General features: G+C 37.1%; 1 protein-coding gene across 1 annotated transcript in view; it reads right to left on the bottom strand.

The window, feature by feature from the left end:
• Positions 1 to 11,946, bottom strand: part of LOC103751366 (protein LEG1 homolog) — a 17,094-nt gene extending 5,148 nt beyond the window's left edge. Inside the window, exons 1-4 of the mRNA XM_008854759.2 lie at positions 11,643 to 11,946; positions 10,493 to 10,579; positions 8,588 to 8,772; positions 7,611 to 7,711 (exon numbers count right to left, since the gene is read on the bottom strand). Of these exons, the coding sequence (XP_008852981.1) occupies positions 7,611 to 7,711; positions 8,588 to 8,772; positions 10,493 to 10,579; positions 11,643 to 11,946 (677 nt within the window). The remainder of the gene's footprint in view (positions 1 to 7,610; positions 7,712 to 8,587; positions 8,773 to 10,492; positions 10,580 to 11,642) is intronic.
• Between the last annotated feature and the right edge of the window lie 536 nt (positions 11,947 to 12,482).

Here is a 12,482-nt window from a genome sequence, read left to right as displayed (position 1 = left end):
AGGTTACAAAATTAACCTAAAAAACTCTGTAGCCTTTCTATATACCAATAACAAGCAATTAGAGGAAGAGTACAAGGAAACAATCCCCTTCACAATAGCTGCAAATCAATCAATCAATCAATCAATCAATCAATCAATCAAATATCTCAGAATAAACCTCACCAAAGACCTCTACAATGAAAATTTTAAATCTTTACAGAAAGAGATTGAGAAAGACATCAGAAGATGGAAGGGCCTCCCATGCTCATGGATTAGATGAATTAATATTTTGAAAATGATCATCCTACCAAAAGTCATATATAGATTCAATGCAATGCCAATCAAAATCCCCATGACATTCTTCACAGAATTGGAAAAAACATCCTAAGATTCATATGGAAGCACAACAGACCTTGGATAGCCAAAGCAACACAGAGCACCAAGAGCAATGCTGGGGGGATTACTACACCAGATTTTAAACTGTATCACAGAGCTATAGTCATAAAAACAACATGGTACTGGAACAAAAATAGAACCGTAGATCAGTGGAACAAAACTGAAGACTGAAATATGAGTACATGCAATTTCAGTCACCTGATATTTGACAAAGGGTATGAGAATAGTCACTAGAGGAAAGACACCATGTTCAGCAAATGTTGCTGGCATTTGCAAACCGCATACAGACACACATCAAAAAGATCATTCACCATGATCAAGACGGCTCTATTCCAGAGATGCAGGGATGGTTCAATATACATTAGTCAATAAACACTGTAAATCATATAAATGGACTCAAAGGCAAGAACCACACACAACTCCAAATGGATCAAAGACCTCAATGTGAAGCCTGAAAGTCTGAAACTGCTAGAAGAAAACATTGGTAATAACTTACAAGATATAGGCATAGGAAAGAATTTTCTAAACCGAACATCAATTGCTCAGGAACCAAGGTCAAGAATCAGCAAATGGGACCTCACTAAACAGAAAAAGCAAAATTCAACATGCATTTATGTTCAAAGTCCTAGAGGGAATTGGAGTGGAGGTAACATACCTCAACATAATTAAAGCCATATTCACCAAGGTCAAGAATCAGCAAATGGGACCTCACTAAACAGAAAAAGCTTCTGTACATCAAAAGAAGCAACCACAGAAGTGAAGAGAAAACCTACAGAATGGCGGAAAATCTTCACAAAATCTGCCACACGTCTCACAGAGCTTTAACATCCAGAATACATAACGAACTCAAAAAGCAAAGAACCAAGAAAGGAAGTAACCCAATTAAAAGATGGCCTAAGGAACTAAACACAAAGAGATGCCAAAAATTCCATCAGAAAACTCCTAGAAATTATTAATACATTCAGTAAAGTGGCAGGTTAAATAATTAACCTACAAAACTCTGTAGCCTTTCTATATACCAATAACAAGCAATTAGAGGAAGAGTACAAGGAAACAATCCCCTTAGAACAAATGATATCAAATGTTAGAGAGGATGTGGGGAAAGGGGAACACTCATCCACTACTGTTGGGGCTGCAAACTTATTAAACTCCTATGGAAAGCAGTGTGGAGAACTTAACAAACCACAAATGAGTTCAAGGCCAGCATGGTCTACATAGTGAGTTCTGGTCACCTGGGACTACAAGGAGACCCTGTATCAAAAAGACAAAAAATAAAACAAACAAACAAAAAAACCCAACTACAAATGAACCTACCGTTTGACCCAGTTATACCACTCCTTGGCATAGACCCAAAGAACTCATCCTATTGCAGAGACAATTGTGCATCCATGTTTGTTACTGCTCTTTCACAATAGCTAAGAGATGGATGCAATCTAAGTGTCCCTCAACTGATGAGTGGGTAATGAAAATGTTATATGATGGAGTTTTACTCAGCAGTAAAGAAAGATGAAATCATGAAATTTGCAGGTAAATGGATGGAACTAGAAATTGTTATACTGAGTGAAGTAACACAGACTCAGAAAACAAAAAATGATGTGTGTTCTCCCTCATATGTGGATCCTAGCACCAAATCCTTTTAAGTGAGTATATATCCAGACAAAACTACAGGAACCAGGATAATGAAAAGGAAGCAGGGAGGTAAATGAAAAGAAAGAATCTGAAAGAGAAGTACAGTAGGAAACAGGCATTAATAAGAGACATATGGATAAAAATCGGGTATTTTAAGGGGGGAGGAGGGTTATACAAGGAATCTTGAGGATAAAGGGAAAGAAGGAGTTCAAGAGAGGTGGGATCATAGGAGAAGGGTATTATTAAGGGAGAAATGGGAAAAATGGGGGCACTTTAAATGGGGAAACCATGGTGGAAGGGTTAGACAGTGAGAGAGATTAATAATGCCTAGCTAGTTTTTAAAAAACAGAGGGAACCATATTAATTGAACAACCAGCTGACAAATTATACATACAGCTAGCTCACGGATTATAATATATGTTTAGGCAAGATTTATCTGAGAATGTTTGGTCTCTGCCCAAGCTTTATCTACATAGCACATAGTAATTAAAAGTACCACACTGGTGGAATTAACCTTGGATGTTTAACAGCCATTCTTTGCGGGCTATACTAATTTGGTCAGAGGGATGGACGTAAAGGACAGTTTTGCTCCTTGCCCGCTTAGTTCGACCAAGTTCCAGGGGACTATAAGCATCTCGGGAAATGTCCTGTAACTGTGGTGAGTCACCTGTCCTCTTGATTAAGGAGGCCATGGAGACCCCACCAAAAGGACTTGAACCAGTGTTCAGTCTGCAAAGAGGGTCAACACAGAGGAAACATTTCCTCCTTGCTTCCAAGTGAAGCAGACCATGATCAAGCAGGACCTTTGACTTATCTTCACATAGATGGAACTGGTTTTTAAAAAAAGGAGCCAGGGGCTCCTCCAAAGCCCATGTAAACTCTGAGAAACAGATCCTCAAATGGCCTTTAGAGTGAAAATAAATTGGTTTATCTGGGCCAACTGTATGGTCTTAAACACCCAAAAGGAAAGTATAACCAAAGATTAAAGGGATGAATATAATTCTTTAAGAGTCGTGTGTATAGCTAAAGGCTACATAACAAGAAACAATGCCAGACAGGAGACACCTTCCTTTGAGTTGTTGGCCAGGGTTGCCCAAGAGCCTCCCAGACAGTAACCCAGCATAGAACTGGGAAAATGAACAGCAAATTCCAATCTTATCTAAAGGAATATTGACAACTGGTTGCTGCTAGATGAGGAACAGCTGATCTTCCTGAAACAAGGTGCTCTAGATTGACTGGTTAGATTCAGCAGATGGCCAAGCACTGGGCAACAGCTGGGAGCACAGGCAACACAGTGGACAGTAATAGAGATGACAGAGTATATGGGCTCTAGTTGGGGGCGGGGGGACTATGGGAGAGTGCCTTTTGCTGGTAGCTACAAGGGTATAGTGATGAATAAGATTGTTTGGGATGTTCTGTATGAAATACACACACACACAAATCAATAAAAAAGTTATATTTGAGGAAGAAGCATAAAATTTTGCTTTATGTTAATTAGTAGATGTGAAAAACATTACTATTGAAATCTATCTGATGACTTTATATCCATGTTCAGGTGCCAAGGATCTCAGAAAGTAACCGACTGTGACTCATTATAATCAGATACATAGAAATTAAAGATGCATGTAAAAATATCTAAATGTTAGTAGCATTTTAAATGAGTTTACATTTTAAAATGAAATGGAAATCTGTTTTAAAGGTTAAAACCTCATTCAATTTTATGTCTTATAGGGTTTGTACTGAGTACAATATTGTAGAACTGTATTAATTTAACTGTGAACCTAAACATTTACAGTCAACTTTGAAGAAAGAGATGCATCTTTGCTCTGGAAATTGTTATTGAATATGTTAATGCTGTAATGAAATGCTTCTAATCATATGATTATTAACTGAATAATTAAAAAAAAAGATTACTGGCTGCTTTTGCAGAGGACCTGGGTTGGATTCCCAGCAGTCATATGACTGCTAACAACCATCTGTAACTCCAGTCCAGAGGAATCTGATGCCCTCTTCTGACCTCTGGTGACATGGCAAGACATGGGTACACGCAGGCAATACGCTCATATACGTTGTGGAAAAACACAAACCAAAGTTTCTGACATGGATAGTTTGAATAGAGCTGTGTTTTCTTAATCTTTGAGGGAATGGAAGGTGTCAAACCCTTTGAAGATTTTTAAATATTTTAAAAAATTAATTAAGTTTTAGTTTTAGTTGTGTATGTACTTTGCCTACCTATGTTTGTGTACCATGTGCTTGCCTGGTACCTACAAAAACATAGGAGAGCATCAGATCCCTTGGAACTGGAGTTACAGATGTTTAGGAACTGCCATGTGGGTACTGGAAACCAGGCTCATGTCCTCAGCAAGAGCAATGAATTTTCTTAACCACTGAGCAATCTCTCCAGCCCCCTGCCCCACACCTATTTGAAGTTTTAAATTTTTAATGTGATAATTTGGTCAATTTGACTCAATCTAGAATAAAGCTGGTTAGGGACTCTTAATGAAAGTTTGTCTAGATTAGTTTGGCCGATGTATACGCTTTTGAGGGGCTCTCTTAATCGAGTTAATTAAAGTTGGCAGACAATCCTGAATGTGGGTGACACCATTTCTTGGGCTGGGCCATGGACTGAATTAAAAGGAGGACGTGAGCTGAGTACAAGAATGCACGTGTTAATGCAATGCTCTCTGCTTTTGACAGTGGATGTAATAATATAACTAGCTGCTTCAAGTTCCTGTAACCTTGGCATCCTGCGATGACAGGCTGTGACCTGGAACTGTGAGCCACTTAAACCCCTCTTCCTTTAAGTTGCTTTTCTCAGAGTATTTTATCATAACAACAGGAAACAAAACTAAAACAATTTCTGTGTTAAAAATAGCATATGAGGGCTGGAGGGACAGTGTAGACATTAAAGGCTTAAGGTTAACAACCAAAAAGTAAAAATAGCATATGAGGGGTTGGAGAGATGGCTCAGCGGTTAAGTGTACTGATTGCTATTGCAGAAGACCCGGGTTAAATTCCCTGCATCCACATGGTGACTAATTCCAGTTCCAGGGGATCTGACACCCTTTTCTGTCCTCTGCAGACATTGCATGACAGGGGTACACTTATAAACATTCAGGCAGTACACTCATACACATAGAAAATGAAAATAACAAAATAATAATAACAATAGCATATGAAATCATCTAAGGATTAAATATAATAAGAACTCACACCATAATTCCATTAAAAATAAAATAAGGAGCCAGACCTGGTTGCACACATCTTTAATTCCAGCTCTTGAGAGGCAGAGGTGCTAGGCCAGTCTGGTCTACATAGTGAGTTCCAGAGCAGCTAGAGCTACAGGGAAACCCTGTCTCCAAAATCAAAGTGGCAAAGACACAAAAAGCAAGCAAGCAAGCAAGCAAATAATAAATAAATAGATAAGTAAATAAAGTAATTAAATAATGAGGGCCTACAAGATGGTTTTGGAGGGGAAAAGAAAGATGCTTTCCCCAAGACTGTCAACTTGAGTTTGTCCCTGGACCCCATATGGTGAAAATAGAAAATCAGTTCACACAAGTTGCCCTCTAATCACCACAAATGCACACCCATGCTCATGCACTCTCAAACACACAAACACACTATCAATCAATAAATGGATTTTAAAATGTAAAGACTATATAAAATTGAAATAAATAATTTAAATAAAAAGATATGGAGAACTAAGGGGCTCAGTGTTGTTCTGTAAGTAAAAGCAGCAGAATCAGCTGGCCGAAGCCTGGAATTGTACACCCTTCTGCCGCAGGAGGCCCTGCAATTACCAGAGGGCAGAGAGGCCTTGCTTACACTTACCTGCTGCCACCTACTTGACTGTGGGAATACATATAACATAGGGTATTTTGTTCAGTTAAGTGTTTACAGCAGTGGCTTATCTGTCCTAAAGATTGGAGGGTTTTTTTGTTAAAAGAAGTAAGCCTGGGGCTAGAGAGATGGCTCAGCAGTTAAGAACACTGATTGTTCTTGCAGAAGACCCAGGTTTGTAACCGCAGAACCCACTATGGCAGCCAACAACTGTTTGTAACTCCAATTCCAGGGAATCTGACTCCCTCTTCTGTCCTCCGCTGGCATTGCATGACACAGGTGCACTTACATACAGGAAATATACACATGCACACACATTAAAAACAAAAAAGAGAAGTGAGCCCATAGGTTATTTCTACTCCATTCATTTCTATTACATTAAACATTGCAAAACCTCAAGCATATTTATGGCTTCAATATAATTTACAAATATGAGAAAACCCTAACTGGTGATTTTTGAAATCAATTTCTTAAGCCCCATGCAATAGAGGCAGCACAGCCTGCAGAGAATGACCTGGAGAGTCAGCAGGAATTTGAACACTAGACCTTCCATCCACCAGCTGTAAGATGTAAAGAACCAAACTGAACAGTCAAGACCCAGAGTCATTAGCAATAAATGGAACGAAGTTGGAGTTATGTTACACTGACATATTTAGTGGTGCCTGTTACTATTCTGAATATTAAAGTTAACTCAAATATGATTTTACTTAATACACAGTAGCTTTTTAAAGATTAAATTTAGAAGAGACAAACAGAGCAGTTCAGAAAATAGGTAATCAAACACAATTTATTTTATAATTTCTAAAAATGGAATCCTGATAACAACTACCAAATGAAATTTTCTTGTTTTATTTATTTGTGATCAAAATAATCATATATTAAGTATACTTACCAACAACTTCATGATGTTTGATTTAAAGAACTTTTTCCAAAAGAAATCTGGCCAAATATTTTATTATTAAGCAAGACTCCACCGTATCATAGGAATAAATGAAGAATTTAGATATATGAAACCATAAAGCATAGGAATTATGATTAAAAAGGTAAACTGTAATCTGTAAATTTTAAATATTTGAAATATTCCTGATTCCTGTGTTTAAAGATATATTCTTCTATTGATTTTCTTTTTGATGCAAGTCTTGAAAATCTTTAAATGGGAAAATGTAATCTATAAAAATATTGCGACTGACCACCACCACCACACCCACAAAGTAATTTAATCTCCTTTTCTTCGACTTGATTTTGTGTATGTGGGTTTACATGGGTTCATGGGAGGAGTACAAACATGTGAATGCCAGGACATCTTCATGTGTTTTCCACAGATAGCATTCACCATTGTTTTGTGACAACTTCTCACTGGGCTACAACCCACCATGAAGGTGAGCCTGGGTGGCCAGTGAGTCCCAGGGCTCCAAGTGCCTTCATCTTCCCAGGACAGGAAAAACAAACATGTACCTGAAGGTTTGGCTTTCATACATGGGTTCTGGGGATCTACCTCCGGGTTTCATGGTTGCATAGCCAGTGCCATAAGGACTGAGGTATTTCCCAGCTCCTTATTCTTAGATGTTTTACTCAACTTCCATAAAATGTATTTAAATTTGGTCATGCTAAATATTTACACCTCATTACCATATTTATCAATGATTGAATTTGGTATTTATTACTAAGATTGAAAATCATTATTCTTCTACAATAAAAAGCTTTTAAGTAAAATAAAAAATGATATAGCATGTTTGAGAGAGAAGAGTTGGACCCATTCTTACCTGTCTACAAAGACACTGACAGGATAGTCCAGGGATGAGGTATGAGCATCCCACAAGTACTTCAAGAGCCCCTCAAAGTCACTGGATGGTGACTGCATGTACTGAAGCAGAGGAGAAAGCACAATGTGAGCAACTGTTCCTCAATTACGACCTGGTTCAGGGATGTAGGAGCACTAGTCTACAGGAAATGAGAGCATTGTTCTAAGAATGAATCTATGCTGGACCCTAGTGTCTGAGATGCAGAAAAGGGGACAATATCTTATACATTTCAGTGAATGATATTCATTCAGCAAAAAAGATCTTTGTCTAGAGACTACATATTTATATAGTCAGGAGTATTATTATTTTTCCCATCGCTATTATTAAAATTCTCCAAGTATATTGAGTGTAAAAGGAAAAACTTTAAAAGTTAAATTTAAGTATATCTAAGACACTGAACTAACCTTTTAAAGAACTAGTAAATTTATCTATCTGCAAATTACTAAAATTTAGCCCTATGTTTGATTAATATATTTTATGTTGATCACTGAATGGTTAATTCACAACAATATATGGTTGTTTAGTTTATTCATATGTGAGCATTTATTAATTCAGTTTCAGTAATTTGGCAGACTACTGGTCTAAAATCAGTTCAATAATCACATTTCTTAAATATTTCACAGCTGCTCTGATGTTCCAATTTAGCATTCATGCCTATATCCCATATGTCAAAATATTTGTATGCTTACCATTTGTAGTATAACTTACTTGAAGTGAGAACAGAAACTTTTTTGTAATGTCTTATGGAGATTTGGGGTTTTGATGGCATATACTATATATTTACAACACATATGGTTAAAGTATCTGATGTATACATTTTCATATTAAGGAAAATAGTATGCAATTCATTAAGCAACTTTTCATAAGAGTATTAGACAATGAAAAGAATTTCCTTGTCTTATCTTAAGAGTATGAACTATAAAACATAAAGAAGGAACCTGAAAAAAGGCTCTCCATCCATCCATTATTTCAGGGACAAATGACTGACAGCCAGAAACATCATAACAAAACTTCGCCTCATCCTCAGGTGGTGGCAAAATCTTGATTTGGGTTGATGATATGTTCAGTATGCCAGAATCAATCGCAGCAAGGAAGGGAGGCACACTCAGATAATAATTTATGTCTGTTAGAACACAAAAGGCTTATTAATACAAGCAGTGATGATTCCAAGAACACATTTAAAAAATATTTTATTTATTATTTTTATTTTATATGTATGAGCGTATTGCCTGCATGTATGTGAGTGCACCCGTGTCATGCAATGCCACAGAGATCAGAAGAGGGCTTCAGATTCCTCTGGAACTGGATTTAAGGATGGTGTGTAGCCGCCATGTGGGTGCTGGGAATCGAACCCAGGTCCTCTGCAAGAGCAGTCAGTGCTCTTAACCACTGAGCCATCTCTCCAGCCCCCAAGAACACATTTTAAGGAGCTAAAAGTCCTTAAGGAAATTTTACAGATTCAAAAACATGATAAAGATCAGCAACTAAAAATATTGAACAAAAATCCACATATTTTAAATAACACTAAAATTAAGAATAAATACACAATAAATTAACTTATTCACAAGGAAATTTATAAAGAAAAAGCTATTTTAATGAGTTGGAAAAAATCCTATTTTAAAGGATTAAGAAAATAATGAAAGAAAAACTATCAAACTGTTCATAGAATGACAGAGACGTCTTCAATGACATTGCCATGTGGGTTTATTTTCTTTTAAAATACACAAACATAAATGTAGCTTTGAAAAATGTTTGCAAAACTCTTTTAGTATAATTTTTGTACAAAATATCAATAAGTCCTTCATTTATGGCAATCAAATACACCTGTTTTTAAGCTTTCCAGGTGCAGGCAATCCAGTTCGGCTGGTTTAAACAGTTCAATTTATTTACTTATCAGGCTTAAACTGATTCTTGACACTCAACAAGGCTAAGCCAAACAAACTTGTAATTCTAGAGCCATTGAAAATTCTGTTTATGAGTTTTCAAGAGAATGACTCAAATTAGTAGGATGAAAACATACTAATTATGAGTCATTAGATGGTGAAATTTAAAATATTTTATTTAATATTTTGTATTTTATATGTATGAGTGCATTCTCTGGATGTGTGTAAGTGCACCCGTGTCCTGCAATGTCCAAAGAGTTCAGAAGAGGACATCAAATTCCCCTGGAACTGGAGTTACAGGCTATTGTCAGGTGCCATGTGGGTGGCTGAGAATCACACTGGGGCCTTCTGCAAGAACAGCCAGGGTCTTGACTGCTGAGCCATCTCTCCAGCCCCAAGAAGATGTAATTTAATGTGATATTATTTTCAATCATTCCAAATTTTTCCAAGAAATTTCTTTGCAAATTAATTTCGTGACCAAAACATAACAAATTACAAAACTCTTTCTACTTTCTTTTGGCATTGCATACAGAACTAAAATTTTAGATTCTATACTGACACAAATGAAGTGAAATATTACTCTGACATGGACATGAGTTTCAGTGTTCAGCACCTTTGGTCTGAACAAAATGGAAATGAATTATTTTCTTGGTGTCACTTCTCATTCAAAGATTCTGTGCCGTTTTGAGAACCTACCGTTTCATTGCCAATGCTGGTCCCTAGAGACCATGATCCTTCAGTTCCCTGGCACAGACTTTCTGTGAAAATCTAAATATGTCAGTATAAATTGTATTCCATGTGATTGTCCAATCCAAAATATGATATTGAGGCCACTGTATATGATGCAGTGTATTTGTCATTACAAAGGAATGGCACAGTTTTAGTTTTCTATCTTTAAGAGTTAGGTTAAGCGTATTCTGTGATATAAGGGCGATATTTTTACTCTTTAAGTGAACTTACCAGCCCACCAGCTGTCTACAGAGATGCATAGAGTGTCTCCAGGGTAATAGCCACAGTCTGTCCTTCTGGTGGGATCAGCTAATCTGCCTAGAGGACAGAGAGTACACAGATGTATTTATTTATTATGCACGTTTTAACTGCTTGTAATTGTCAGTTAGTTACATACATTTAATATATAGTTGCACAAATATTTTTGCTGAATTACTAGTGTTGTAATTCCAATCACAATTTACATTTTACTTTCCATCTTTCAGCAGTTTCTTGTCTTCAAACACATCTAACTTTTAGTTTTTATTTGTAGGTCATACGTAGTTTTGCTTATATCAATATTCACATTTTACTGCCTTCTCCTTCTCCTGATCAGAACTATGGAAACTGTGGTCTAGAGTTAAAATAACACTTTGTTCTATAATTACTTGTTTGTCATTTTCTATACAACACAATTTTGTGTCTGTTTCCACCGCCATAAGGTGAGTATAAAAATATACCATAAGATTGCTGTACAAGAAAAAAAACCAAAAAATTTTACATGGTGATTATATATTATATAAACATAAGGAAAATATGATTTTTTTCTTTCAAAAATAAAATACTTCTCTCCTCTCCCCACCCCCTTGATGGATTAGTAGCATAGGTTGAGCTACAGGCACTAATCTTTCATATGTTACCAGAAGGAAATATCTTTTGATTCACAAACACTTTGTCCCCAAGCAAAGCTTCTACATATTAGGTCATATAGTAGAAAGAATTTCTTTCCAAAACAAAGCAACTGTTTGCACAGACCACCATTACCAATGCAGCTCATTTATAATTTTGTGGCTGTGATCGGGTAATTAGAATGAACACTCAAAAGAAGCTCAGTTTGATTTGCCATCACCTCCTGCCTCTGATATATATCCCTGATCTGTTCAGCTTGGTACATAGGAAGGAATGTGGATGTGTCTGGTAGAAGGAGTCAATCCATAAGGGAAGGACTTGTGGAAAGGTCCAGTAGAAACAGAAAAATAGTGATTAGGAGGAGGAAAAGCAAAGGAAAGGAATCCATTCCTCCATCCCCCCCTCCCCCAGTGCATAGGCTATAAAAAAATCTCATTTTCCAAAGCCTTCCAGGTTAAATTGGTAGATCATAAGATTAAGGGTCTTTTCTTACCTGACCTGTATTGCCACCCATGCTGCAGAGGCAAACCCCACAAAATATTTTGTTCATTTTCTGGAGCAAACTTTGCAAAGTATTTGGCTGTCTGGTTCAACAAGATTCTATACATCCCCATTCTGTCAGTGAATACCCAAGGGTCAATGATATATTTTCCATTCTCCACCCTGTAGTCACTGAACTGTTCAGGACTCTCATCCCAGAGAGGGGGATACAGAGTTGAGAGGTTAGAATCTTGTGCTAAAGCAGCAGCAGCTAGGCAGCCAACCAGTGCCCAGGCCCAGAAAGCCAGGAAAGCCATGGCACCCAGATGGGAATTCACAGTGTGTCCAGGCTTTTATTGGAGAAGAGAGGAGGAAGTCATAATATTTTCTCACTGCCAATAGGTTGTTCAAGTTTATGATTAACACTGGCTTCTTCCAAGATGTCATAACTTTGTTGACTATTTTCAATACCATTTCTCAGGAATGGTCAGATTCATCTTTCAGATTTTCCCACAGTGCTGGAAATAATTTCCACTGCAAATGTTTGGTTTACTAACTCCACAGTAGTAGTAACTACAGTTGGCTTTTTTCCTGCCCAAAGACATTCTGTGCTGCCAGAGTGATTTTTCTTAAAAAACAACAACAGCAACAAAAAAAACCCCAACAACAACAAAAAACCCTGAACTTGTGTTCCCATCAGCCTCACAACTTGTTTCACCACCTTCAGTAAAAAGTTTTTTACTTCTTCTGTGGGAAACTGGAATTCCCAAACAAGGATTGGCATCCCTCTCTGTTATCCTATCTGTCACTCTACATCCATGAGACAGCCTTTTATGAAGCAACATAATCCTTT

The sequence above is a fragment of the Nannospalax galili genome, unplaced genomic scaffold (assembly GCF_000622305.1).
Source record: "Nannospalax galili isolate Female #2095 unplaced genomic scaffold, S.galili_v1.0 scaffold327, whole genome shotgun sequence".
Taxonomy (NCBI): Eukaryota; Metazoa; Chordata; class Mammalia; order Rodentia; family Spalacidae; genus Nannospalax; species Nannospalax galili.
This window is presented reverse-complemented; position numbering and strand designations above follow the sequence as displayed.